At 47.3% G+C, this 27,837-nt stretch overlaps 1 protein-coding gene across 15 annotated transcripts in view; it reads left to right on the top strand.

Moving 5' to 3' along the window:
• Megf11 (multiple EGF like domains 11) overlaps nucleotides 1-27,837 on the top strand; it is a 338,852-nt gene that overhangs the window by 296,016 nt on the left and 14,999 nt on the right. For 2 of the 15 annotated variants that reach the window (XM_074066250.1, XM_074066249.1), the window contains exons 14-26: nucleotides 1,682-1,828; nucleotides 2,408-2,542; nucleotides 6,720-6,848; nucleotides 7,776-7,904; nucleotides 8,354-8,482; nucleotides 9,031-9,159; nucleotides 10,547-10,783; nucleotides 12,301-12,419; nucleotides 14,673-14,739; nucleotides 15,293-15,394; nucleotides 17,835-17,891; nucleotides 23,912-24,118; nucleotides 24,718-27,764. In XM_074066250.1, the coding sequence (XP_073922351.1) occupies nucleotides 1,682-1,828; nucleotides 2,408-2,542; nucleotides 6,720-6,848; nucleotides 7,776-7,904; nucleotides 8,354-8,482; nucleotides 9,031-9,159; nucleotides 10,547-10,783; nucleotides 12,301-12,419; nucleotides 14,673-14,739; nucleotides 15,293-15,394; nucleotides 17,835-17,891; nucleotides 23,912-24,118; nucleotides 24,718-24,878 (1,748 nt within the window). In that variant the 3' untranslated portion in view covers nucleotides 24,879-27,764. Of the gene's footprint in view, nucleotides 1-1,681; nucleotides 1,829-2,407; nucleotides 2,543-6,719; nucleotides 6,849-7,775; nucleotides 7,905-8,353; nucleotides 8,483-9,030; nucleotides 9,160-10,546; nucleotides 10,784-12,300; nucleotides 12,420-14,672; nucleotides 14,740-15,292; nucleotides 15,395-17,834; nucleotides 17,892-18,131; nucleotides 18,668-23,911; nucleotides 27,765-27,837 lie in introns of those variants that run through there. The other 13 variants (XM_074066251.1, XM_074066256.1, XM_074066252.1 and 10 more) reach the window with 13 other exon arrangements.

The raw sequence follows: 27,837 nt of genomic DNA, 5'->3' as shown, positions 1-27,837 counted from the left end.
AACCAAATTGCATCTGTACTGGTTGTATGCACTTTTCTTGTCATTATCCAGTATAACACATACAGCATAACAACTAGAAAGAGATGTAAGTACACAGCACTTACATTGAACCTAACGGTACTCTATGTAATCTAGGTGATTTAAAGTATACAGGAGAGTACGCATAGGTTATACGCAAACGCTACGCCATTTTATATAAGGGGACTGCGACCTGAGCATGCTCAGATTCTGGTAGTCCTCACAGATACCAAGAGAGGACTATAACCTAGGAGAGGAAACTTGAAGATACACACAAAACTTTGACCGGCCTTGTGGTTTCCCTTCCCCAGGCTAAAGTCCATCCATGATGGGCATCCATTGTTCACCTCTTGTCTTTGGGTAAAACTTGGCAAATATGGCTGTCAGAATCTCACTGGGAACAGATCTCATTCCTCAGGGAAAAGCCTCTACCCCTATTTCCCAGAGAATAAAGTCCCCATCCTGCAGCAAAATCAAAGCATTCCAGGGAGAGAAGGAGGAAGAGGCATGGGGAGGAAAAGATGCAGCTGCACCCCTCCCCTTCCCCGCTGGCCAAGTGAGCCTGTGGATTCCAGCTGACTCCAAATTGGTCCCACTGCTCCCCTTCACTGAGAGGGCTGACTGTGTTTGCTGAGTCTGAGTGTCTTTCTCTGCCTCTTTCTTTTCTTTCTCACAGTCCCTGTCCTTATAACAAAGCAGACATGATTTTTTAAAATTAATTCTGCTCCTCTCAGAGCCTCTGATATTCACCTTTCAAAGCCCAGCCCGTCTCCTGGGCCCCTATTCCACTCACCTAATACATGTCAGACTGGATACCTTTCTGCCAGGGAGGAAGCCCCTCCCGAGAACAGGGCATCCAGCCTCTACCTCCGGTCTTTGAAAATTCCTTCTTAGTCTTCAAGCTGAAACCGGTCCAGCACACCTTCAGCCTAAGAGTACTGTAAATCAGTCTCCTCTTTCTTATTGAGCTTTTCCATCCAGTCCCCCACAGGCCTCTGGGTATCAAACTGAAGGTCATTAAAATCAATTTGTTGGGTTCCAGCTAGCATTTTTAAAATAGCTGGTTTCTTCTATTATGTACATGTGCATATGATGTAAAATACAGAACTGTGGCACAAAAGTATCTGAAAAGACCCCACCCACTCTCTGAGCCCCACCTGGGCTGGTTGGCTGCAACCCAGGAGGACCAGTGGCTCTCAGGCTAACACAGGTGGACGAGAGCTCACCCCCAGCTTGGGCAGCCCTCCTCCAGGGCACTCACTGCCCATGGTGGGCTTCTCACAGTCTGTTCTTGATGCCAACTAAGGTGCGAAAATGGAGGAGGCCTTCATCTCTGGTCTCTTCTTGGTTCCAACATCTCATCTCCTGCTGGGCCCCATTCAGCTCACCACGGTTCTGCCACACTATGCTGCTTAATTCCCTGCAAGCTGTGATGCCTCCTGCCTCCTGCTGTCTGTACATGTGGTTCTCTGCCTGGTCTTGTCTTTTTGGACTGGGCATCATCTCTTCTCAGAAGTCCTCTAGACGAGCCACACCCTGCTGGGTCCCTCCTCCACATTCTCAGATACACTTTGCTTGCTTCTGCCTCTTCACATTGCACTGTGCCCTTTCCCTCTGCCATCACCCCTCTTAGCACTGACCTGCGTCTGCCTCTGGCCCATAGGCATCCGCTGTGACAGCACATGTCCACCTGGTCGCTGGGGCCCCAACTGCTCTGTCTCCTGCAGCTGTGAGAATGGTGGCTCCTGCTCTCCAGAGGATGGGAGCTGCGAGTGTGCCCCTGGCTTCCGAGGACCCTTATGCCAGAGAAGTAAGCCTGAACCCCCCCAGCCCCACCCAGAGGACCTCAAGACCTCAGACAGTTCCTTATCCCCAGCCCTTCCCATTTGGAACTAGTGCTGGCCTGAGGGAGGCTGGGCTCTGGATGTCAGTCCCCCTCTCTTTCCTTTCTCTAGTTCCCTCAACTGAACTAGCTGCTGTGCCCAAGTTCAGGGCTCAGCCTAGCTTCTTGGTAGAAACAGCTCCTATCTTCAAAAAGGATGGGCTGCCGAGTTTGGTGGCTCATACCTGTTATCCCAGCTACTTGAGAGGTGGAGGTAGGAGAATCATGGTCTGAGGCCCAGCCTGGGCAAAAACGCTACCTGGAAAATAATTAAAGCAAAAAGGTCTGGAGAGGGATAGCTCAAGCACCTTGAATTCAAACCCTAGTATCACCAAAGAGAGGAGGCAGGAGATGGGCCCCCGAGACCTAGGAAACATGCAGCTATCCCACATTTTTTCTGCCCACCTTTTTGATAAGCCTCCATTTGTTGGAGTGTGGAACAGGAAGGGTGGCCAGGTTGGCTGGGGCCCCCTGGGCTGCTGACTTCCATCTCCCCTTCACCCGCAGTCTGTCCCCCTGGGTTCTATGGCCACGGCTGTGCCCAGCCTTGCCCTCTCTGTGTGCACAGCAGTGGATCCTGCCACCACATCAGTGGCATCTGTGAGTGCCTCCCAGGATTCTCCGGAGCCCTCTGCAACCAAGGTACTGTCTCCAGGGGAAAGGCACGGGGCAGGCAGAGAGGAAAGAGGCAGAACAGGAAAGGTAATTGAGAAACATGTAGCATAAAACAAAGCCACTGTACAGGTAAAGAAACTGACAGGTTAAATGACATGTCTGTGGCCTCACAATTAGCAAGTGGTTGAAATGAATTAGGGGAAATGATGGGCACAGGTGAACAGGAATGGTCCCAAGTAGTCTATGGTGGAGGGCCAGGTGGCAGAGCAAAGAAGCTATGGGAGCAGCGATGGCTCTGGTATTGGCTTTCCAGCCCTTCTTCCCGTGAGCTCAAGTCAGCATCACTAATCCCTAGCATCACACTGTAAATGTCTGAACCTCAGAACCCTTTCCAACACCAACTCCAGGCCACTGCCACTCTTAACAGGAGTTGGAGAGGCCCTCTGTGAGGGACACTGTGTTTTGTGATACCCGCGGATTTCTATGAGATAAATGTACCCACCATGGCTGATTGCATAGTACCAATGGTTTAACACCATGAACAAAAATCCCTCGTTAGCCACCAGTGGGAAGACAGGAGCCTGCCCCAGCATACGCCATTCACTGCTGTGTGGCTACTTAGGCCCAGGCAGTGTGGATCTGGGGGAGCCCCGTGGGCTGTGCAGGACTTCAGCCTCCAGCATGAAAAAGGAAGACATTGTGGGAGATGGGAACAGCCTGGGCAAAGCACAGAGCCTGACATGCTGCTGGCCAGCTATAGGGCATGGCTCAAGGGTGTGGTGCCTGAAGATGGCAGCCAGCTGCTAGGCAAGGGCCTTCAGAACACCTTTGAACACCAACTTGCAGAGTTTTCACTCTAACCCATAGGGATTATGAAGGGGTATGAGGATAAGGTAAACTTAGCGCTAAAGGCAACTTCAAGGTCACTTAGGCAAGAATCGCATCTGGCCTCTCCTTAAATACTTGTCTTGACTGAATGCTTACTACCTCCCAGGGGAAGCCATTCTTTTGATAAATAATCACTGCCTACCTGGGCTATTTAAGTCTGGGGGCTGTTAATATGTATGAGAGGAAAGTTTATTCCATGATGTGTTGAGGTCAGGAGAAGTTTGGGCCCCAGGAAAACATGTGTGACAGTTTCATTTGCTTGCAGCCCTCCTAGGAGAGTTTAATCATCACCTGACAGGTCCAGGTTTACTTATTGAACATAGGAGACCTGGCCGTCAATACAGCTGGGCCAGGTCTAAATTAGGGCCTCGGCAGCCTGAGGAATCCCTCTCGCATCCTCGTTGTCTGATTTATTACCCGCTGGCCTAATGAGTATTTTCCACATATAGATCTAACTACAGTTTGCTATTAATGGCAGCTGCCCTGGTTAAGTCTCAAACCTTGTAAAAAATTGAACTGACACTTTCTAATGACTGGCTTTCCAGTGAGTTACAAATTACAGACACTGCTTGTGCAGAATCATTAAACATAGATTAAATAGAACCAGATGTTTTCTTTTCACCAGCCCCCCTTCCCTCTGTGCTGCCTCACCCCTTGCCTTACTCTTGATTCAGCTGAGAAGTCTAGCAATTAATGTATTAGACTGATTACATTAGTAGCTCTGTGGGTGAATTTGTCAGCCTCGTATGTGTGAGAAAGACTTCAAAGAGACGACTATCTTGTTAGAGAAGCTCAGTCAGTTTTGGGGTGGGGGTAGATGGAACAGCTCCAGCACCCTGCTCCTCACAGAGCCAGGATTGGGGTGGGTTCCCCAAATACAGCACCTCCCAGAGGCAGGGAGGAAGAGGCCAGGTGACTCGTGTTTCAGAAAACTATAGGCAGAGCCTGAGCGGCAAACAGGTGTGATTGTGTCATCCTTCAGGCAGTGGACCTGCCTGGAAGGCACTAAAGTGTTTGCCAAGGGAAGGGCGCAGGGCCCCAGGTCAGCCAGCCTGCCTGACCGTTAGCTATGACATGGGGCTCTCATCCCAGTGTCAAAGATGAGGAAACAGAGGCCAACAGGGGAGGGATGTGGTTTGCTCAAGGTACTTAGCCAAGAAGAGTAGTAGTACTCAGTGTCCTCATCTGTGAAGTGGGATAATGATGAGAATATAATAATGAGAGTGTTACAAGACTAAGTGAAGTAGTATTTATGAAGTATTTTGCATGGTGTTGGGGACAGAACCCTATGCCTACCACGGTAGGTAAGCACTCCACCACTGAGCTACATCCCAGCCTCTGAAGCACTTTGAACAGTGTTAGGTGCATATAAATATCATACTTGTTTGTTGAATAAACACTAAAAGTAGGACCTAAAATGAAGTCTAGTCCCCCATGCTGCCTTCATTATTTGTCCCAGCCACTAAACTATGTCCAGGAGAGGCACAGAGTGAACACAGATTCTAGCCACCAGGCGCCCATTACCTGAGTGGGAAGGACTGGCAGTATGAGGCATTGTGGTGGAAAGGAGAGGGTGACAGCTCATGCTTTGAGAGACCCGAGTCTAGGGAAGACACCTTTTCTTTAAGAGTCAATACCTTTTCATGATCCTCCATGTGACTTGGCCAGTAAGGACCTTGGGATTCAGATAATTGCTCTGAATTGTGCAAGGAAGTCTCCTTTTAGGATGTAGAGGGAGCAAGTTCAACTGAGGGGAGCTTGAAGGGACAGGGGTCCCTCATCTCAGCAGAACCTTCTGGAAGGTCTGCCCCTGAGGTGTATTTCCTACATGTTTGCTGTGCAGGAAACTCAGTTGTACAACAAAGAACAAAGGAGCTTGTTCCCTGCCCTCACACAGCCTGTCCAGAGGGGAAAACTCTGAGCTCAGCCTTTCCCAGCAGAGGCTGGGAATGAATAGAAAGGGATGGCCAGTTTATTTCCACATGTTCCATCCTGATGCTCTGAGTGTCTTTGTCTTTCCATGCATTGTAGAGGGCACAAGAGGGGTAGATCCAGGTGTGGCCTGAAATAGGCTCCAAGTTTCAGTAATAGATGGCCAGGAAAGAAACTTCTGGAGCCTCAAACAAGGACATAGTATCCAGAACAGAGAGAGAGGTGAATCAGGATTAAGTTCAGATATAAGCATCATAAAACCCCAAAATAACTGGCTTCAAAATGATGCGCCTTATTTCCCTCACATAATACTAAAAATACACCAAACCAGGCATCTGAAGAATGTCAGCATAGCTTACAAAGATGTCAGTATCCCAGGTTCACTCTGTATTCTCCTTTTGCTATCCTGAGCACATGGCTCAGGCTTGGATTTCCACAGCTGGACGTGGGGGTCAGGGGAATTCTGGAAGGCAACTGCTAGAACAAAGGCACAGGAGAAAGGCCAGATATATTTATAAGGTGATATATTTAGAAGTTGTTGTGGGGTCCAGGCCTGTGTCTAGGAAAGGGATAGTCAAGGATAACCCAGGAAAGGTAGGTTAAGTGCTGTACTCCAGGATCTAGAGATTTATTGTGGGGCAATGGGGAGACATTGCAGCTATTTGAGCAGGGTACAGAAGGGCCTTGAAGGATTAGAGAACTGAAGGAAGCAGGTGAGTATAAAGTGTAGGAAACCAGAGGTAGATAGGTGTTCACTTAATACATAGACCTAGTCCTTGCAACCCGATTGAGGAAACCAGACACTCCCCAGGCTGGGACCAAATCCTCCAGGCAATTCAGAATAGAAATACCCTCCCTGAGAAGGGCCCTGAGCTGAGCTATGGGGAGAGCTTAGAGAACTAGTGGATAGGTAGATAGGAACAGACATTCAGGGCCAGTCCCGCAATGGTCAGACTATACATAGACCTGCCCGCATCATTTGTCCCTCTTCTTCCATCTGTCATGGCTGGGGGGGTCAGTGGTGCTGGCAAGTGTGGTGATGGGAAGCAAAGGCTGGGAGCAGTAGAGGGGACACTAGATTGAGACCCAGAGGGACCATGCCCAGCCTCATCACTTTCCACTTGTGAGACTGGACTCAAGTGATTCCACCTCTGTGGGCCTCAGCTTGTTCTGCTCTCAAAGGTTGTAACAGAGCCCCCTGCAGCTGTGGGCACAAGGGGCACTTGTTTATGTGCAGTGGAGAAGGGTGATGGTGATTCCCATCCAGAGCTGTGACCCAGGATGGTCGCAGCTGTGGACCAGGAACCTCTCAGGGTGAGGCTGTGGGTGGTGGCCTGAGGAGCGTGGGTGGGAGGGCAGGTACCAGACTGCCCTATGCCCACAGTGTGTGCTGGAGGGCACTTTGGGCAGGACTGTGCCCAACTCTGTTCCTGTGCCAACAATGGGACCTGCAGCCCCATCGATGGCTCCTGCCAGTGCTTTCCTGGATGGATTGGCAAGGACTGCTCACAGGGTAAGCTGCTGTCCCCTGCAAGGTCCCTATCCATGGTCAGGCCCACCTGAAATGCCTTTTTTTGCCCTAGCACCTCCACCTGAGCATCTCCTTGTACAGATAGCAATGTTCACCCGAGTCCCATTTAGCACCATAACTAACATGATGAGGACTAGGTCTGACTGTGCATGTTGTTAGCTGCTGGTAATAGAGGCGTCAGTATTGTTGATAGTAGCATTAATGCTATTAATTTGAGAATTAATACTCCCATTAGCAGCTGCATAAGGAGCAGCCTGAGTTTGGGTGGGGAAGAGAGGATGAGGGCTGACATGCTGGAGTTTGTAAATATGGAAATGAAGTGGGGCCAGGGCAGCAACCTCAGAAGAGAGGTGGGCACCCTCAGGGTGGCCCATATGAATGATGTTCTGGGCACCATAAGCCTGGACAGGGCACTATAGTGCACCCAATCTAATGCAAAGGTAAACAGGCCTGCCCTGGGAAGTGCCAATCTAAGGGCAGAGACCTAGCCAGCACCCGGAGGGAGTCCCAGTTAGATGGTTGGGACTGTGGGAATTCCATTCTAATGGAGAGACAGATTCCATCCTCAGAGTGCTCACCAGTCAAAAAAGAATCCCTGCCCTGAGGGGAAGTTAGCACACACAGTATACACACTGTAAGCCAGTCCCCTGAGAAGGGACACACAGGACCAGGCTGCATCACTCACTAAAGACTAGGATTGTGGGCAGAGAATCTGGCCTAATGGAAATGCTGATGACTAGGTCAAGAGGTGAGTTGAGGAAATCTGGGAACACTGAGCCAAGCATCAAGCCCCAAAGCCTAGAAATGGACCCTGACGTCTGGCTCTGATGTGTACCTCTTTCCTCTCCTTTTCTGCCCTGTCCCTCTCTGCATTGTCCTACCCCCTTTTACCCTCTCCCCCTCCCCCAGTGTGCCCACCTGGGTTCTGGGGCTCTGCCTGCTTCCACACCTGCAGCTGCCACAACGGGGCGAGCTGTAGCGCTGAGGATGGGGCCTGTCACTGCACCCCGGGCTGGACTGGACTCTTCTGCACTCAGCGTAAGCCCTGTCTCTCAGCCTCCTGGCCTCTTCCAATCCCCTGCTGCGGCCTACTGGCCAATGTGGGCATAGTCCTGATCTGCAATCAAGGGAGGGAGGCTGGCCTCAGGGTCTGGATGGATCTGGGGAGAGGTAACAGGCTCAACATCCTGGAAAGTCAGGACTGCCAGGTACCCGAGTAGTCCGCAAGACCAGATCCTCCTAGGGACAGTGGAGAGGAACAGTCTGTGGCCAGAGTGTGGAGTTCTGAGCCTGGTCTCTGATTCTGGTTCCAAGGCCCCCTTTGGGGGGACATCTCACCACCACCCCACCCCATCAGCATGGGGTCTAGAGGGTACAAATGGCTCTGGTGCTGGCTCTCACGAGCCTTCCTTCCATGCTCCACAGAGGTGAAAGGTTGGGTCCTAGCTGCACCCTGCAGCCACTGTGACCTGAGGTCATTTCTTTAGGTTGCCCAGCAGCGTTTTTTGGGAAGGATTGTGGGCGTGTGTGCCAGTGTCAGAATGGCGCCAGCTGTGACCACATCAGTGGCAAGTGCACCTGCCGAACTGGTTTCACTGGACGCCACTGTGAGCAGAGTAAGCTGCCCCAACCTGGTCCTGGTGTTGGAGCCAGGCCTCCATCTCCTGAAGGGGAAGCTGCCCCCTTCAAGAGTCAAGAGTTTTCTGCAGCCCCTGTGCTCTTGATTCTTGGGGCATCTGCTAAGGAAAGAGACTGAAACTCATTCCTTCACTCCTGCTTGAAGAATCTCCTCCTCCAGTTGGGATGGGGACAGGAGTCTTGAGGACAGAACAAGGGCCTGAAAAGGGTAATGAAGGACTAGAGGAAGGCAGGATATCTTTGAAGCTTCACTCAGGGCCTGGCACACAGAGAATGCTGCTTAAGTGTGTTGCCCGAGGAAGTAGGGATGAGTGGGCGCTGCCCTCTCTTTCTCTGCTGTAACCCCTGCCTCAGGGCACTAAGCTGTCCACCCCCAAGTATCTAAGCAAGGCACAGTGGGAGCTGCAGTAAAACAGGCTTCACTGAGAAAGAGCTAGCCTATGACCATAGTTGACCTCACGTGGAATGGGAGGGGTGGAGAGTGAGCCACATCTCATTGTCTATCTGCACTCTGCCTGCCACACAGGATGTGCTCCAGGAACCTTTGGCTACGGGTGTGAGCAGCTATGTGAGTGTATGAACAATGCTACCTGTGACCACGTCACTGGCACCTGTTACTGCAGTCCTGGATTCAAAGGAATCAGGTGTGACCAAGGTAAAACATAAGTGGCAGACTACCCAGACTGGGGGCTATGGAAAGGACCCCAGGAAGTTCCAGAGAGACCAGCTGGGTTTTAGAAAGACCCTCCCCCATTCATATTTGGGAGGGGCACAGGAGACAGACATCAGGAGGCCACCTCCCATCATGGCTTCCCCATGCTCATCCTTGGCAAGTTCCTTAGGAGCCAAGCAAGTTAGTGCTGTGGAAAGGCCACCAGACCACGTCTGCCAAGGTCCACTTATACCGTTACCTGCTAAGTGTCCTTGGGCAAGTCATTTCCCTTTGCTAGGCCTGTTACTCCACATGCCAAGAGGGAAGAGATTAATCTTCATCTTACCCCTGGCACAGGCTCCTCTGAAGGCCAAGGGCTTGGCCTAGCTCTATAGTCAGACAACTCATGGTACAGCTGAGAGAATCAAGCCGAGACGATATGAGTGAAGGACTCAACACAGTGCTTGGCATAAGTGAACACTCCAAAAACGGTCACTTTGTGTTCATACAAACCCTTTATGAAGTGCTGTGAACCTGTAAGGGATTCTGCTGTTGGTTCTAGGAGATGCAGAAAGAGAATGGTATCTCAGTTACCCACATTACAGAACACAAGCCAAAAGACAGGTTTCTACTGCAGTCAAGGATTGTCTTTGAGAACAGTGTGACACATTTGCCTCCCTGGTAATGTTGACCAGCTCTGCTCAACCAGCAATTGATAGCCAAGGAGGGGTCTGGAATGCTGCAAGGCTAGCAGGACACCCCTGGATCCAGCAGCACACAGAGGGGTCTAGCCACACATATATATAATCAAGAGACGTTGGCAGTCATCCTGGGCACACAGGCACAGTGCTCCCAAGAAAGGCGGGATTATTGTCTTTATTGCTATAAACAACCAAGGCGTGGGCTGAGTCACACAGCGGTAAGCAGGTTGATGAGCTGAGTCTGATTTTTCTTGCCTGACAATTACTGGTTGTGTGATCTTGGGCAAGTTACCTAACCCTCTGGTGACTCAGTTTTTTCATCAGTGGAAAGGGAAATAATTAAATAGGCCATTTTTCATAGGGCTGCCACAAAGATGAAATGAGTAACTCTGTAACTCATTTTTAGAACAGAGTAAAATACTCAATAAATGTTTATTATTTTGTTTCACATACACAATCACATTTGTTCCTGGTCAGGACCCTGGGGACTCCATCCCTTTGTAGGCAGTTAGAGAATTCAAAGCACATTGAAGGTTTGGGTTACATAGGGATTAAAGACCAGTGCCATGAGCAGAGCCGGGTTTCCTAACTCTAGTGGGCTCAAAGGAGCCTGAGCCCAGGCCCAGGTGGCCCAGGAGATCCAAAGAGCAAGCAGGCCACCCCAGGCTCAGGCCTTCCCTCTCCCACAGCTGCCCTCATGATGGAGGAGCTGAATCCCTATACCAAGATCAGCCCGGCTCTGGGTGCAGAGCGGCACTCAGTGGGTGCTGTCACAGGCATCGTCCTCCTGTTATCCCTCATCGTGGTGCTGCTGGGCCTGTTTGCCTGGCGCCGGCGCCGGCAGAAAGAGAAGGGCCGTGACCTGGCTCCCCGGGTCTCCTACACCCCGGCCATGAGGATGACCAGCACCGACTACTCCCTCTCAGGTAGGCTGTGCCCCGCGCTCCCAGGTAAGCTGTGTTCCACAAGCCAGGAAAGGCCATGCGGCATCCTTGGGGGCACCCAGGCCTACTGCTGAAGGTGTGTGGTTGTACCTGCACGGTTAGTAGCTGGGTCACTCCCAGAAAGACAATGGGGGTAAGGGATCAGAAGGCTACGTGGGCAAGGTCTGTGGGGTTCCATAGGGTTTCATGAGTGTTTCTGTGAACCCTCAGCTCTGGGCAGTTATGGTTCAGAGCTTCCCTCTCTTTCTCACCAATCTTTAGGCTACCCATATGAAGTAGTAACTTTCCCAAACTCCCCTAGGGAGCATCTCCCAGCCTGATGACTGTGCCACTTCAGCAGGCTCAGCCTTGGGGCTTGGTGGCCAGGCCTTGTCTATTTCTCCTTTTCTGGGGCGAGCCACAGGCCAGTCTCTCTGAAAGTCCTCTGTTACTACAGTGGACCAGGGTAGTACCTGACTGGGGACAGGTGTAATTTTGGACAGCATTCCTCTGGCAGGTGTGCCAGAGCTCAGTCTGTCCACAGATATGGTAACCACTCCAATGGGCACTCTGTGAAGAAGTCTGCATGGGTGGGAGTGGGACTGCTGGGTTAGATCCTTCCTGTCCCCTGCACCCTGGGCTGCTGCCTTGGAGATAGGCTTTTTGTTTCATATTTAGTTAAACAGTAGAGGACAAAATGCTCTGAGATTGCTCTAGTCCTGGGCCATGGGAGACTGGATCTGTCTGGATGAGCACAGGATATAGGCTCTTTCCAGGGGGCTTCCATCACTCACAGCCATCCTAGAGCCTCCTCTACCTTGTGCTTAGAGAACCCAAACCACTTTAGTCATTTCTGCTAAGCATCACCTGCTGTATACCAGCTCCATGCCAGGAGCAGCAGGTTAGACAGAGGTGGTCCAGTAGCAGACTTTGCCTTCAGAGAGTTCCTGGCCCATGGGGCCTCCCTGGGTTTTGGCCAAATCCGATATCCTCTGATGAAAGACCAAGCCCACAGAGGTTTGGGGGATTTCTTCTGTGACCGTAACGAGTGAGGGTGGTTAGGTATTCCCATTTTACTCTTTTGGTATTCCCCAGCCCTGTAGAGAGGTCCTGGAATCCTCAGGAGAGCAGGAGGGAAGGGCTGGGGCCAAGAGGAGTGGGATTCTGTTTATGGACTCATTACTGAGGTCTGACCCCAGAGGGAAATGGGAGAGTAAGCCCAGCCCTAAGTAGCAACTCAGGGACAGAGGAGGCTATCAAAGCTTGTGTTCCTTAACAGGCTGGCTGACAGTGCCACCCTGTACATTAGTGAGCCCAAACTGCATGTTGCAGGGAGGGACGGAGCAAACCAGGCTCTCTAAACTGCCTTAGGGGCAGTGGATGCCAGGAAACCTGGGGGATGGGGGACTTGGCTGTCTGCAGGGTTCTCTCAAAACTGCCCAGCCCAAGCATTAGTTTTGGGGATGTCTCATGCCAGGGGTAGGCATATGATGGAATATGGCACCTTGTTCTCTTCCCAGATTTGTCTCAAAGTAGCAGCCACGCCCAGTGCTTTTCCAATGCCAGCTACCACGCACTGTCATGCAGGGGGCCTGCCACCAGCCAGGCCAGCACTCTGGACAGGAACAGCCCCACCAAGGTACCGGGCCCCCGACTCCCTGTCCTCATTTAGTCCTCTCCCCTGCCCAAGAATGAACTGCATCCCCATATTGGAACTAATACATTAAAGAGCAGCCCTGGGATTACATGTGAACATTGAATCATATAACAGGGAGAGCATGTTAAGCGGAGCTGACAAGTGCCATGTAATTGGTAGGCATCACATGTAACCAGCCACAGCATCATTCATTTTAACATAACTGTGCACCTTGTTTGAGTCATCTGATCATCATGTATACCCTGATCACACATGACCATGTACACTATGTAGTGACTTTTGCCACAGTGTTGACATGCAATTAAAATACTAAAACCACCCACCACAAACCACTACTGTATGTTAGCAACACAACACAGGAATTCCATAACTCAGTAGCCATTCAGTGAACTTGAACTTGGACATGCAGCATCATCAATACATACCCACTGGTGCAGTCTGAACCAACATGAGGAATGTGGAATCCAAACACTAGCTATAGCTAGTGTTTTGACAGACAGGTAGTCAGGCAGGTATGCACCCTCCAGTTAGAGCCTTCCCTGACAGCTCCAGCGTAACCCTGGCTGACAGCAGAGCCAGTTATCATCAGTCATAGCCCTTGGGTAGGGATGTCTCAGCACATACGTGTAGACATCCCCTCTTCCTGGCCAGAGGGGAGGGCTAAATGGTGCACCCCCTAATGTGCCAGGACCAGTATCAGGTAGAATGAGAGGTTAGACTTGAGAAAGAACAGCCCCGTGGACAAGGTGTAACAGGATCATGCTGCACACAACCAGGACTCCTGGCTTCCTATAACATCCTGGGTCAGTAACATAGCTTTCTGTATTCCAGGGCTCCACCCTGGAACTCTGAGAATCCCTTCCTCCCTTTCTGCACCTTGGAGGAAGCCCATAGACTAGGCTTCCTGCCAGAGACCTGGGAGTAGTGCAGCCTGGACAGGAATAAAGACTCGAGGACCATAGTCAAGGCAACACCTTGTGGCCACTCTCAGCATGGTTTCCTATGAAACAAGTGCCACATGTAGGGAGCCTAAAGGTCCGTATGTAAAGTCTGTTGCCGTCAGCCCCATGCACAGCCTGCTAGCTGTGGCCCCTCTTCCTGTGTTCAAACCCTCACTCTTAGTTTCAGCTCTAAGCTTGTTTGAGGAGCTGGGAGCTCCTGTTTCCCAGCAGGAAGTTCTTGACTAAGGACCTATTTTCTTACTAAGAGACTGCAGTTGTGACCCTCTTGCTGGGCTCACCTCATCCCAGGGGCTCAGAAGGAATGTATGAGGACAAGGACCTCTCCATCTGGCAGATAGGGCATCAGTAGCAGAGGCAGGTAACCAATGACATAGAAAGCACAGGGGCCAGGCACTGGTGGGCTCATGCCTGTAATCCTAGCTACATGGGAGGCTGAGGTAGAGAGGATCACAGTTTGAGACCAGCCCAGAAAAATAGTTTGCGAGACTTCATCTCCAAAATAACCAGAGCAAAATGTGGTGTGACTCAAGTGGTGGAATACCTGCTTTCCAAGCATGAAGCCCTGAGTTCAAAACCCAGTCCCACCGTAAGTAAATAAATAAATAAATAAATAAATAAATAAATAAATAAATAAATAAATAAGAACGGACAGGTGACAGGGAGCCGAGACCTGACTCTTTGTGTGTCCATTAGCAAGAATTTGGGTCTCCGTATGTGAAACAAGGATAGAATCCTTGCCTTATACAAGAATGCAGAGAAAGGAAGGATTGTCCCATAAGCCTCAAGCCACCTACCCTGGGGCTTTCCCTATGTCACAGGAAAGGGAGGCTCACACTGCCAAATCAGGTGGCAGCACCACAGGCAGCCTCAGCACTTCTTTCCATGCTGTGATACCTCCTGTTTCAGCTGAGGAATGGACATAGTCCCCTCTCCTGCAACTCAGGCCACCCAGATGACCTGCTCCCATCAGGGCCAGCTTGGTTCAGGCATTCCCAGCTCTTAGAAGGCCCTGCTCTTGCCCCGATTTGCCACAAAGGGACTGGGAACCCTGTAACTTCAACCTGATGGCTTGGATGGGACATACTCTGTTCCCACTGGCCGTAACCATAACATGGTAGCTTACCATGCATATCTGGTTCTTCCCTTCCCTCAACGGTCCAGGGCCTAGGTAGGTGAGGATCACAGGGCGGCTGCATTGAGGTTGGGCTGAGTTCCGGCTGGGGAGGGACACCTCGGTCACTAGGTATTAACGGCTCTCCTACTCTCCAAACAGCTCAGTAACAAGTCCCTTGACAGAGAGACAGCAGGCTGGACCCCCTACAGCTATGTGAACGTGTTAGGTCAGTAGTGGCTCAAAATCTGTCCTCCCCATCATGTTCCACCCTCTTCTCCCATACTGAGGAGCCCTGTCCCAGCTCAAAGGGAGAGGGCTGAGTCCTAGCATGGCTTTCCTCAGGGAGAAGGAGTGCAGCGACCCTATTTTGGCTCGCATAAGCAAATGAAGCCAGGACCCCCTTCATTTCTACAATAGAGGATAGGTGGGTATGATGGGACTACAAGGGAGACAGCTGGGACTGTGATATGGGGACTTAAGATGGAAGCACTTACATCTGGGAAAAGCAGCTCTGCCTGACACAGGCCCTTCCAAGGTGACCCTTTCAGGACTTCTTCCCCTACCCTGGGGGCACCAGTTCCTATGGGAAGTAGTGGGAATTCAGTCTGGGGGTAAGGAGAAACAAGGTAGATAGCTTTAGGGGTCCCTTTGGATGCTACACAGAGGTCTTGATTCTTTGTAGGCTGCCCCCACCCTGCCCCCTGCGCCTGTGTACTCCCCTCCTTCTTCTGCCATACCAGGCCCTGGAATTAATGTCCCTCCCTGTCATTCCTCACTAGACTCCCATTTCCACATCAGTGCCCTGGAGGCCAGGTACCCGCCAGAGGACTTCTACATTGAACTTAGACACCTCAGCCAACCCGCAGAGCCACACTCACCAGGTCAGATCCCTAGCCCTACCCTCATCCCCTCAGATCAGACCCAGTACCTGCCCTATTCCTCACCTTTGCCCCTTGACCCACCCCCATGGTCCCAGAACTCTTGTCGTTGAGTCCTCCTCTTTCCCTACATGATTAGTCTACTGACCCAATGCCCTGTCCAAAGAAGGCAACCTTGTGGGAATCCTTCCCATTACCTGTCTGTTCATTGCAGCAGTGGAAGTGAACAAACCGGGGTTGCTTTAGGTGTCAGGACATGACATAATTACACTCCCTACAGTCCATGAAACAACCCACAACTACTGAAAAATGACTTGGGGATGACAACACCTTTGGGGTTCACTGGGCTCTGTTGGTGCAATTAATGGAGAATTCGTTCCCTGGCCAAAAGCCTGTTGTTCCCTAGAGAGAGCCCAGGCCCACAAGTGGCCCAAGCCAAGCTCTTCCAGAACACTGGGTATGGTTGTCAAGCAGAGATCTGGAGAAGCTAGGGCAGAATCTATCAATCAGTATTCTTGGCACTGAGCTCAAACTGGTGGCTTGAGAGAGATGCAAAAGGAGACTTGGCAAGTCAGTCCTGAAATGAGCTCAAGACAGTAGGAGTTAGAGAAGTAGGTTCAGAGGAATAAATGCAATGAATGAACAGAGAATATGGTCACCACACAAAGGGCTCCTCTAGGGCACTGTGAGGCAGGGCCTTGGGACACTAGACAACTCTGGGCCTAAGCTCCAACTCTGGCTTCAAGAGCACAAAGAAAGCTGAGCAGCTCTGCTAACCTGCTGGTCCGTAGGTCCAGTGGCACTAGAAAGTGTGAAGGTTCTGGACTTAGCTACCTGTTGAGCAGGCATGGACTTCAAGGACCCTGTGCCTATAAGCAGAGGACTGTGTTTTTGGCTGTGGGTCTCCTGCACAGCAGACAAAGCATTCAATAACGCCACCAACTACAATCCCTGATCCCACCCTTAACACATATCCACCACCATGTGAGACTCTGGGCAAAGCAGGAGCATCCTCTGGGCTCCCTGCTTCACAGATCTCACTCTTCAATCAGTGCAGCCAGAGTATCACATCTGTCATTTGTTAGCTCACACCCAGGCAGGAATGGTGACCAGTGGGAAAGAGTACCGTGGAGAAATCTGGGTTCTAGTTACAACTTCTCACTTCCTGGCATGGTCTTGAATTCAAGTCTCTGACACTCCTTGGGCCCAGTTTATGTTTTATAATAGGAAGAAGTCTAGCACCCACCTTCAGGGAGGGCAAAGGAAGCCCTTGTCTGCAATGAAGTGTCAAAACAGCACTTTAGCACACAGTCATGTTTCTATAGACCTTTTAGAGTAACTGTATTGAAAAAATATGGGGCATACTCTGCAGTCATGTTTCTGTAGACCTTTTAGAGTAACCATATTGAAAAAAACTTGGGCCTGGTTCTGCTGTATCACTTGGTAATGTGTGTAAAGTGGGCAGATAAGAGTGAACCCTTGAAAATTCAATGTGGGAACTCTTATGTGGAGGATGTATCCAAGCAGTAGTAGGTTGATCTTCAGTGTCAGAAATATGGGAGAGCCCAACTGTATTTTAGTAAGCATTTGCTGCATGTGTTGTCTGGTCCTGGGTCCTCAGTTAAAAATGAGGGTATGGGGGGGTCGAGCTTTGACTTTGAGCCAGTCAATACTGCCTATAACCTAGAAATGCCAGACTGTTTCTTTTCTGGGGTCACCAAAGAGCCCAAGCTTGGTTACTGAAGCTTTATGTCCTGCCTCTGACTGGGGTTTAGGACCATGCACTGTAAGAACCTAGGAAAAAAATCGTGACAGTACAAGGGAGAAGGAAACTGTTGGGGCTGAAAACCACTGGTAATACTTTTCAAAGACAAGTCTCAAGTCTCCCCCAAATGGGTAACTGAGCGAGCCAGCTGTGGATGGGAATGAATGTGCTTCCTGTAAAGATGACTAATTATGAACATGGGCTACTCGTCTGACTCTGGCTGCCCTTAGATCCAACAGAGGAGAGGCAGGACCAGAGCTGAGAGGTGAGAAATACCGTCTCCAACAACTCCATTCCAAAATCCAACAGGACCAGATTTGGAATGTCACACAGCCTTCCCTCAAGAACTGGTTTGGCTTCATTCCTTATCCAGTGAGCTGTGGAGCCTGGAGTCACTACAGTGACTGCAGGTGGCATCCAAATGTCTCTTATTACCTCCTGAAAGTATTCCCTGAGGGTGAAGGTTAAAGAGAAGGCCAAGTGTGCCAGGGGGCGCTGTAGCCCACCTTCATACTGGGAGCCGTTTAAGAATTCCTGTATGCTCAAAACGATCTAGGGTAGAATAAACATAAAATACTTTTCTATCAATAAACAATTATTCATTTTCTGGGTAGGTGAAAAAGAAAAAAAAAGTAAAATTTCACCCTATGTTTTTTTCTTTCTATTATTTGTATGCAGGTGCATGTGGAATGGACAGACGTCAGAACACATACATTATGGACAAAGGCTTCAAAGGTGGAGTATCCAATTCTGATGTTCTATTACAAAGGGCTGAGAAAGAGCAGAGATCTGAAATAGCCAGGAATACTAAGAGACAAACTAGCCTAACCCTTAGGAAAAAAAAAAAAAGCTAAAAGACCACAGAACCTGGGGAGCTGGGTCCCAGGAGGTGTAATCATGATATCATGATAATAATGAATTCATCTTTTGATTTCAGTTGCACCTGCTTAGCAAACGCTTGTGGGTTTTTTATAGATGCCAACTAAATGTCTTCGGAAATGTAGACCGTCATTATCCAACCAATTAGTACGAATTAAATTGATTATAAAATCTGAAATAAAGTCAGTCTACCTGCCCCAGAGGCCTCCTGTCGTTGTGCTGGTGAGGAACGCCACTCTGTACCTGCTGCCTTTCTGGGGCACAAGCAATGAAAATGATGCCCAGTGTTAATATTGTGTGGCACACCACCTTCAAGAGATCTCTGCCCCCAAGAGCAGAGAAGCCAAGACAGATCCCTAACATAAGGTAACTGCAAGTCGGATCATTCCTCTAGGAAGTCTACAGGTAAAGCCAAAATGGAAAGGTCAAGTCCTGCCCCTGGATTAGGTCCTAGGTTTAAACACCAGATGAAACAGGAGGCTTTGGAATGCTGTCACTTAGTAACTGTGACCTAGACTGTGAGCTTCCCAGGGCTGTTTCCTCATCTACAAGTTTAGGATAACTATGCCTGTCTTGTTCTAATGCCTGTCCTACTGTCTAACAAGGTTACCATGAATGTCCAATAAAGTCACCAATGGGAAGTGTTTTTGCATATTATGAAGGGGGTACTAATGTAATGGGGCTATCCTGTCTCTGATGTCTGAAAAGTTTTGGTCAAACTGAAGGAGCATCAACAAAGGTGGGCAAAGATCCCAGTGACACCCTAAACCTAGCTGTGCACCAAAACCACCTGGAATGTTTGTGAAAGGTACAGATGTTCATATCTATCTTCCTGAGTTTGAAGCAGCAGATGGAAGTGGGACCCTAGATTACATTTGTGATGAGTACCTCAGGGCATCCTTGCGAAGCTTACTACCCAGTGATGTATAAACTGCTGGTCTAGACTGACCCAGATTTCCCAGGTTACTGTTCTGATCTTTCAGAGCAAGACTTAAGATATACCCAAGGCACAACTGTTCCCTAACCAATGAGAGCTAGTTGTCTACCACTAGGGAAGATAACTTATTAGACATGAGGTGAGATGGGTGGTGAACAAAACAGCAGTAAGAGTGAATGACCACAGCATTTGGATATACAAAGCTCAAGAAAACTGTCTGAAGACAGGTCATACCCAGGGTCCAAGCCAGCCAATGGGCAGTACTCTTTTGGGAACACGATTCTAGCAATTTTCTGAGAGTTTTGGCATAAACCATCTAAATGGAGGCCAGCCCCATTTCTGTACGCAAGGCTGTAAGTAGGAAGGACAGTTCTACCATTTCATCACTGTGACTTGGGACTTAGTTGCTTTCTCAAAGAGGAATGGGAACCAAGCATGGTGGTGAACATTTGGAAAACCAGCAATCAGGAGGCTGAGGCAAGAGGATCAAGTTTGAACCCAGCCTGGGCTATGTAGTGAGTTCAAAGCCAGCCTAAGCTACAAAGCAAGTCCCATCTCAAAAATCAAACAACAAAAACAAAAATGAATGGGGATTGGCCAGAAAACTCTCTAAAGGTCTTCCACCTCTGAAAATGTACGTGACTTAAACTTGAATCAACTCAGACAGTCCCCAACACTAATAAATGAGCACACAACTTTCCTATGCATTGTGATTAGGGTAGCTACTCTTCAGCTAGAAGCCATAAATGTAAAACACAGCTAAGGAAAGCAGTGTCAGTACCTCAGCGCCACTGCACTCGTTTCATGGGAGCATCCTCCTGAGCCACCGACTTACAAAAGACCCTAGCAGGTGGGTAGCCAGATTTTGTTTCACCCCTCTGTCTATAATCAACCTTTAAACTAGAGAAAAGACAGCTATGTAGGCAAATGTACCAGCAGATATTAGAGAACAGCATATCATTCAAAGAGGAAAACGAATTGTCATAGTCTAGAACCTTACAGAAACACTTATAAAAGACACAGAGTAAGTCCTAATTATTGGCTAACCTCCCAAATAAACATTTAATGTACTAGTTTGTACCACTAATTTAAGACTACAAGGCCAAGCCAAATTACAACTGCTAAGAGTTAAGAGTCTAAGTATTCTCTGAACTGCCTGGAAATTAAAGAGATTTGGGGTCTAGCTCTGCTGTAGCACTTACTAAGACACAGCATTGTTTTGGGGACCTGGGTTTCTTCCTCTTTAAAACGGGAAGGTGCTGCCAGGTGCCAGTGGCTCACGTCTATAATCTTAGCTACTCAGAAGGCTGAGATCAAGAGGTTCATGGTTTGAAGCCAACCTAGGCAAATAGTTCACAAGACCTTATCTCAAAAAAACCCATCACAAAAAAGGGCTGGTGGAGTGGCTTAAGGCATAGACCTGACTTCAAACCCCAGACCACAAAAAAAAAGGTATTGGACTAGCACCATCTCTAAGGCCCTGTAAAACTCTGACATTCCAAATCTTAATTCAGTCAAGGCACACTTTTTCTCCCCATAGCCTGTCTCTCAATCAAGAGAAGGATGCCAGGAAAAAGGCAGTGTGGCCTCCTATTGATAGGAGTAGCTGAAGACTGGGGATATGGCTCAAGTGGTAGAGGCCCTGAGTTCAAACCTCAGCACCACACACACATAAGGAGTAGCTGAGATGTAAGCGATGGCTATTTGGTGCCTGGGTTTTCCCCTATAGTTAAGTTGATGGGCATGAACTGGATGTTAGTGTGAATCTAAAGACCTCAGTAGGTAGCTCACAAGGTAGCTTTAGAAAGTCATTTCCTCTATGGATTTTTGCTTCCTTGTTGAGTGCAGATGTTTCATTCATTTCAGAAGCCATGATTATGCAATTTGGCGGAGGTAGGAATTAATGACAGCAAAGGCCAGGGCAGTCAAAGGACCAAGCTTCAATCCTGATGCTAATTATAAGCCTGGGAGGAGTGACTCCCACCACAACTTGAGTAGCCTTGGTGGAAGCTTCTCCTTTCTTTGCAAAATGCCCTGAAGGGCAGGGACCGGGGTGAGGGTGGGGCTGTAAAAGAATGAGGAAGTATCTAAACCAGCTGGTTTATTCTTCCTGACCAGCCAGGTGGCTGACTCAGCTGGAGAGAGTGGCTACTTGAGTCTGCTGGCCTAGCCCTCCCCCACCCTCCAAATCCTAGCAGAGATGGGATAATTCAATACCTTTCCCAGTCACTCAACACGCTCAGTCCATGAATTTTTTCATCCTTTTTCTATGACTCTAGCCATTGTATAGAAGATACTTTTCCTTGAGCCTAATCCTCACCCCAATCCTTATTCAGCTTGTATCCAATTTAGGTGCTTCTTCTCCACGGTAGACAATTTATTCCTCAAATCTTGAAGCAGCCCTGACTTTCTAGTGAAAATGAGAATAGGGCACCAATAGCTGGCTGAGGCTCTTTTAGGCACTGACATAGTTTTAAGCTCCCCACCACTACTACCATAGCTTAATCAGCCAGAGGATACTCACAAAAGGCAAAACAGCCTTTTTCTCTCGGCAGGGCTTGGCCCCATATTTCTAAAAGGTATTCCTTGTTGAAGGTAAGGTGAAGCAGCTGCAGAGAACTTACATTTAGACATAAGGACAGAGGGGATGGGGATGTAGCTGAGTGGTAGAGCCCTTGCATAGCAAGGCCCTGGGTTTGAGCCCCTGCACTGAAAAAAAAGTGTGGTCAGTGTTCTCTCAGTATGTGACCTGTTCAGAGATCAGGACAAGAGCTCTAGGTAACAAAATGCCCTGAGGGAAAAGCATCCTGATTGGGTACAGGAAAAGACAGTGGTTGAGTCCTACTTATTAACATTACGCATTATACTAACAAACTTTCTGAGCTTTAACACTCCTTCCTGCCTGGCCCCCTTCACACATACAAGTTTCAAATAACTGTAAGTGCTACACAAACTCTTATTCCTTAAATTCTAGAAAATATACATCCTAGACAGCAGTGATAGCCTGTAAGTAACACACAGCTATCAAATGAGAAGCCCTGACCCATTACTTCTTGGCTGATGAATTCAGAGAACCCAAATTGGAATCCATAAGCCAACTTGTAGTTCCTGGACTTAACCGCCCTCTTGTACTAAGAAACAAAGAGGCATGGTTTGGGGGCAGATGATGATCCAGGACCCACAGCCAGCTTTCCCCACATAAGCCTCCAGCTGGGCCTCTTCAGCCTCCTTTAGTCCTTTATGTAACTGGCTGAGACTGCTCACTGACTAGCAAGAATGTTTTCTCCTCCTTCTCTCTAGCATGATATGCTATAAAGAAGTCACAATCTAAGACCAGACCCAAAACCAACATTCCATACTGGTGGGCTAAGCTGTGATAGAAAGTGCCCTGAGTCTATTTTTTGAACTTGTTCTACTACTGATAAGCAGTGTAACCTGGGGAAATCAATTCCCCACTGTAAATCTCAACTTCCTCATAAGCCACAAGACAGGGGGAGGGGTAATAATTACTGCTCTACCTGTATTACAAAGCTTTGTAAACACTTGCAGAAACTAATGATGAATGTATTTTGTACAAGATTAAGGAAATGCTGCCTTCTAAACAGCTGAACAGATGCCTACTTTAACAGAAACAAAATTCCCTCCCAACCCACTACCTGCTATGGGAGAAACTCAAGAGTACTTGTGGCACACATCTCAGTTACTTCAGCCACATGGGGTACTCCTGCTCTCACTGGCCAAAGGCACATCTAGTCACCCTCTGAGAAATACCACTCTCACTTTTTTTTTTTTTTAAAAACATATCCATTAATCTCACAAGATGGGGGCAGAAAGCCTGTGCTGCAGCCCAAAGTTTAAGTCATGGTGGCTTTAGTGAAAGATCATCCAAACATTCCACTGCCTGCTAACTTTCACAGAAATTTCAAGGAGAGGCCTCTTAGATCATTCTTGGCTGTCAAGGCCCTGTAATTCAGTATTTGCTTCTAGACACCCTACTAGCCTGAGCCTCACCTGAGATGATCTGCAGGAGGCAGTGATCTTCTCAAAAGGGAAAAAGTGTAGTGGTTGAAGGAGGAGGTCCCCTTTCCCTCTGACCCCAAGTCACAAAGGGACCTATCTTCCTCTGGTGAAGCTACAATTACCCTGTCTCATATTTGGAAACCAGTTTACATCCTTTTGTACTCTGAAGTCTTGGGGATGATGCACCAAGACTGCAGGAGAAGCAGCAGGAACTCTAGAATCAAAGAACATTGCTGAAAAAGGTTTCAGTCAGAGCTAAAAAGAACCGGGGAAGATGACCCTAAAGGACACTGCAAGCTTGCTAGAAAACAGGAAATTTCCAAAAGCTGGTTTGACTGAGGGGCTTTTAATACCTCTATTACACTTCAGTTGGCCCAGCTCTAATTCTAATCATGAGCTCCTGGAAGGCAGGAGGCCACTAATTTGCCAACTAACGGATGATAAATTGCTGACATCTACACTAAAACACATATACCTGCTCTTCTGAACTGAAGCTTAGTCATCAAAAAGACCTCAGAAGAATATCACAGAAAACACATTGGCCAAGGAGTTCCAAGGCATGGGTTCAAGTCTTGGCACTGCTATTTACTAGTTGTGTGACCATAGCCAAGTCACTTCGTCTCTCTGGGCTTGTCCCATAAAATACAAACTATCGTTTGTGAAGACTAAACAATATATGTGAAGGTATACTGCAAATATCTTGAATATCTAACAACTAAAAACATTCTATCCTTGAAAAGCATGTTTTTTTTAGAAAAAGAACTCTATCCGAGAAAGTACACCTCAAGATATTTAATAATAAACCTTTGATTATCATAAGGCTTTCCCAGCCCCAGGATCCTGAAGACACATGAACTCAGCTGCAGTCTGTTAAGACTTATGTCCTTGCTTGTCCTAAGAAATCTCTCTTGCTTTGCAGATTACATGAAAGACTCCGTGTGCAGTTCTAGTACTTGCTCCTTGAATAGCAGTGAAAACCCTTACGCCACAATTAAGGACCCACCCATCCTCACCTGCAGGCTTCCGGAAAGCAGCTATGTAGAAATGAAGTCACCTGTGCACAAGGGTTCTCCATACACAGATGTGCCATCCTTGTCGACATCTAATAAAAATATATATGAAGTTGGTAGGTGTCTCAAATAAGTACGTAGTGAAATCAGGGCAATAGTGCAGCATTCAAATGAAAAGGAGCCCTCTCCTCTCACCCTGTCTTGACAACACGCCCTTCTTTCGTTGCTTTTTTTAAGGAATCCAAGGTAAACTCTCCTTCCCAGAATTGCCTTCCCCTCTAATGCAGGAAATCAAAATCTTGTGCCAACTTGCTTGTAAAACACCAGAACTAATCTGAAGCAGAAACAGAGTATGTGGGGAATGGGTACACATACTTCAACTGATTGTTCATACAAACCCCAGTTTGAAAAAGAAAATCAGAATTGGTATTTGCAAGTTTCTAAATCACCTTCTTCTACCCGTTCCCAGTTTAAACTACGTTCCTGGGCACATTGATAAGAACCCTATCTCTAGAATATTCTAAATGTCTTGGTGTTGACCAGAGGCTGGGATTTTGACAGCACATTCACTTAAGTTTCCCATCTCTTGATCAATCATCAGTCCTAACTCTCTCCCTAGCTCCTCTTTCAACCCTGTTAAATAGAACTCTTCCTTCCCAACAAAACAACCAAAGCTAATCTGTTCTCTGAACTCATTTTTCACTATATTCCTTAGAGCCCACAGTCATTGTGGTCCAAGAAGGCCTCGGTCATAACTCCAGCCATGTCCAGAATCCATACGACCTACCTAGGAACAGCCATATTCCTGGTCATTATGACCTCCTCCCAGTAAGACAGAGCCCTGCCAATGGGCCCTCCCAGGACAAGCAGTCTTAAGAGGGATGAGCTTCTCTCTTGCAGTGTGCTCTGCTGAACATTCTCTGACTCATGATGAAAGAAGACAATCCCTTGACTTGAAATAATGGTGCAGACTGACTCAAGCTACACATTAGTTATTATCTTCACCTGGAACAAAAGAAGAGCTTCCAAGTGGGACTTGGGTAATTGTTCAAGGAAGTCTGTTCACAAAGGCAAATTCTATCACCTACCCTCCCTCAGCCCCAAATGCCCTGGATTATATGATTTTTAAAACATTTATGATACCGCTACTTATCAACATCAACTAAATACAGTTTATATATATATACAAATATTCTGAAACACAATGCTTAAAAGGCATGTAGAATAGGTTTTGCAAAACTTCCTAGGAGAAAAAGGGTACTGGGGAAGAGGGAAAAGTTATTTTAAAGCACCTGAACTATATGTGTGCTTTTGGTTTTATATCTGTTTTACTACAGGTGGCTCTACAGTTAGTAAGAGCCAACTAATAATACATAGCCATGAACTGTTCTAGTATTAACCCTGAAGTACCTATACATTTATGTCTGGTACATCACATTACAAAGGCCAAGATCAGAGTTTATAGTCTACTGCTGACAATTTCCATTTTTAAAAACAAGACTTTAATAAATACAAATTAACTTTCTTCTGCCCCACCAGTGATTGTAAGCAAAGCAAAAGAAAAAGTAGAAGTGACTTCCAAAGTGCAGCAGTTTCTTTCCATCTACAATGATCTCTAGGCCAGCTTTACCAGATTTTGTCAATTGAATTCCGGAATAATGCAAGTCAGTCCTGGCCTTGTTACATTGCCTTAGTCCATCCAACACTCGAGTCATTCATGTGAAATAGAGCACTGAGGTGATGCTTTAAGAAAGCAGTCACAGGGTGGTAAGAATTAAGTTTCCCTAAAGGCAGCTTTTTAGCCTCCCCAGTTTATTTAGATGGCATCCTTGACTCAGAAAAGTTCTTGCTTTCAAGCAGTTCTTCATAAATCTTGAGCCTAAAAAGTGTAGAAGAAATTAGACAAACGTGGATACAGCAAGTTTATGTTGCTTAATGTATATTATGCTTTTTGATGGAACTAAGTGAAATAAATGATCAAAGAATAGAAACAACCAGTTGCTACAGCGTGATATAAAAACTCTGTAGCAAACAGCACATGAGGATATGAAGTCCTTCTATCTTACAACCATCACCTACTTAGATGGTCAAATATGTATTCCAACTGGCTAATGCTCAGTGCTCTCAATGTTCAGGTGTGTCTATGCCTTCCATTACTAATGTAAACTGAAGCTTGGACAATTCCAAACGGAGCCAACTCCTAAGCCCTACAGGAATTAAAAGCAGAAGGGGCAAACCATGGAAGCTAATGGCCATCTCTGCGCCACTCCACTCTCTCGTAAGAGTTCAGCCAACAAAAACACATTTAAAAAAAAAAAAGGTATACAAAAGAGGAACTAAATGACTGCAAAACTAGAATACTGCTTCAGGAAGTGTGGAGTTCTGACACCCTCAATACAAACTGGAAGTCTGCCATGAAACCCATTAATTTAGGCAATGATCAGCAAAAGCAAGAAAATACATGATTGAGCAAGTCCCCCCTCCCTCACTTCAACTTGATGCATAAGCAAATTTTAGCATTAGAAGAAAATATATAATACTTACACGAATGCTGCATGTGTGCATGGGAGAAACTGATCAGAAATAGTAAATTTGCTTTCCAAAAAAGCCTTATTAAAATATAAATACTAGAAAATTACTTTATAGACCCAAGTAAATACTTCTCATACATATGTAGAAAGAAATCTAGATAAGAGACTTACCTCAATATTTCAGTGCCACAAGTGCTCAATTATCTTTGAGAAGCATGGCAAAGTCAGATCAGCAAGGAGAAACATCATCGCTCCCAGGTTTTAGCTTCTTCCCTTATCCTGCATGTACCATAACTGCTACCTGGCAAACTGCAAACAAGCAGCATCATTCATGTTTCACAGTTTACTTCTTTTGCCAACTACCCTCTTGAAAAGGTATCCAGCCAGAGGTGGAATGGCTAAGTCAAGAGACATCAGTGTGATTCTTGTCAAGATCCTTGCCCTCTTTGGGCTCCTTTATTCCCCATGCATAAAAAAGAAGAGAAGCAGAGAATGGGAAGGGAGCTCTAAGAACCCTTCAGCTCTAGAACTAATATAATACAATCCAACCAGGAGGTAAGAGGGGAAGGGAAAGGCAGAGGATGTAATTTATCTATGGTGACAACAGTTGCCTTCACATAGCTAAGAGTTAGTGGTAAAAGACATTTCAATCTTCCAGAGCAACCGTTAGAAACTTCAGTTTAGCAGTCACAAATAGGTTCATGGTCAGCCTAAACATGTGCACTGTGCATATTACTGATGATTTGGAAAGATCTGTATAATTATTTTTCAGAAACTAAGTTTTCCATCAAATAAACTAATATGCATACAATTCAAATGAATCAAAAGAACACAACTACTGTACAATAGCATAAGAAACTATGAAATGGCAATACTTTTTTAAACAACAGATTTGTAATATATTTGTTCACTGCACAGAGAGACTGTACCTTGTACAAAATAAAATGAATTTCTCAAACTAACAATAATGCCTACTACTGTGTTAAAAACTGAAAATGTGTCTAGGTTTAAGAGTAGAACTAACCTACATTTTGTGTGGTCATTTTTTAGTAGCTGGAAGAGTAAAAATTCTCCAATAGATGCGTGAAAATGGTTTAGGTTTAACGGAAGAGTCTCTAACTTTAAAGTAATGAATGAGAGCCACATACTCTTGTGTTAAAAATACTTATTTTGGGTGAGACTGAAGGTTTGAACTCATCAGGGCTTTGGGTTTGTGAAGCAGGCACTCTACCTCCAGTGTTAAACATAGTTTTTAAAGCTGGACACCGAAGGCTCATTACTGTAATCCTACCTACTTGGGAGGC

The sequence above is a fragment of the Castor canadensis genome, chromosome 2, assembly GCF_047511655.1.
Source record: "Castor canadensis chromosome 2, mCasCan1.hap1v2, whole genome shotgun sequence".
Taxonomy (NCBI): Eukaryota; Metazoa; Chordata; class Mammalia; order Rodentia; family Castoridae; genus Castor; species Castor canadensis.
Note: the sequence above shows the minus strand (reverse complement) of the source record. Positions and strands in the feature narration are given on the sequence as shown.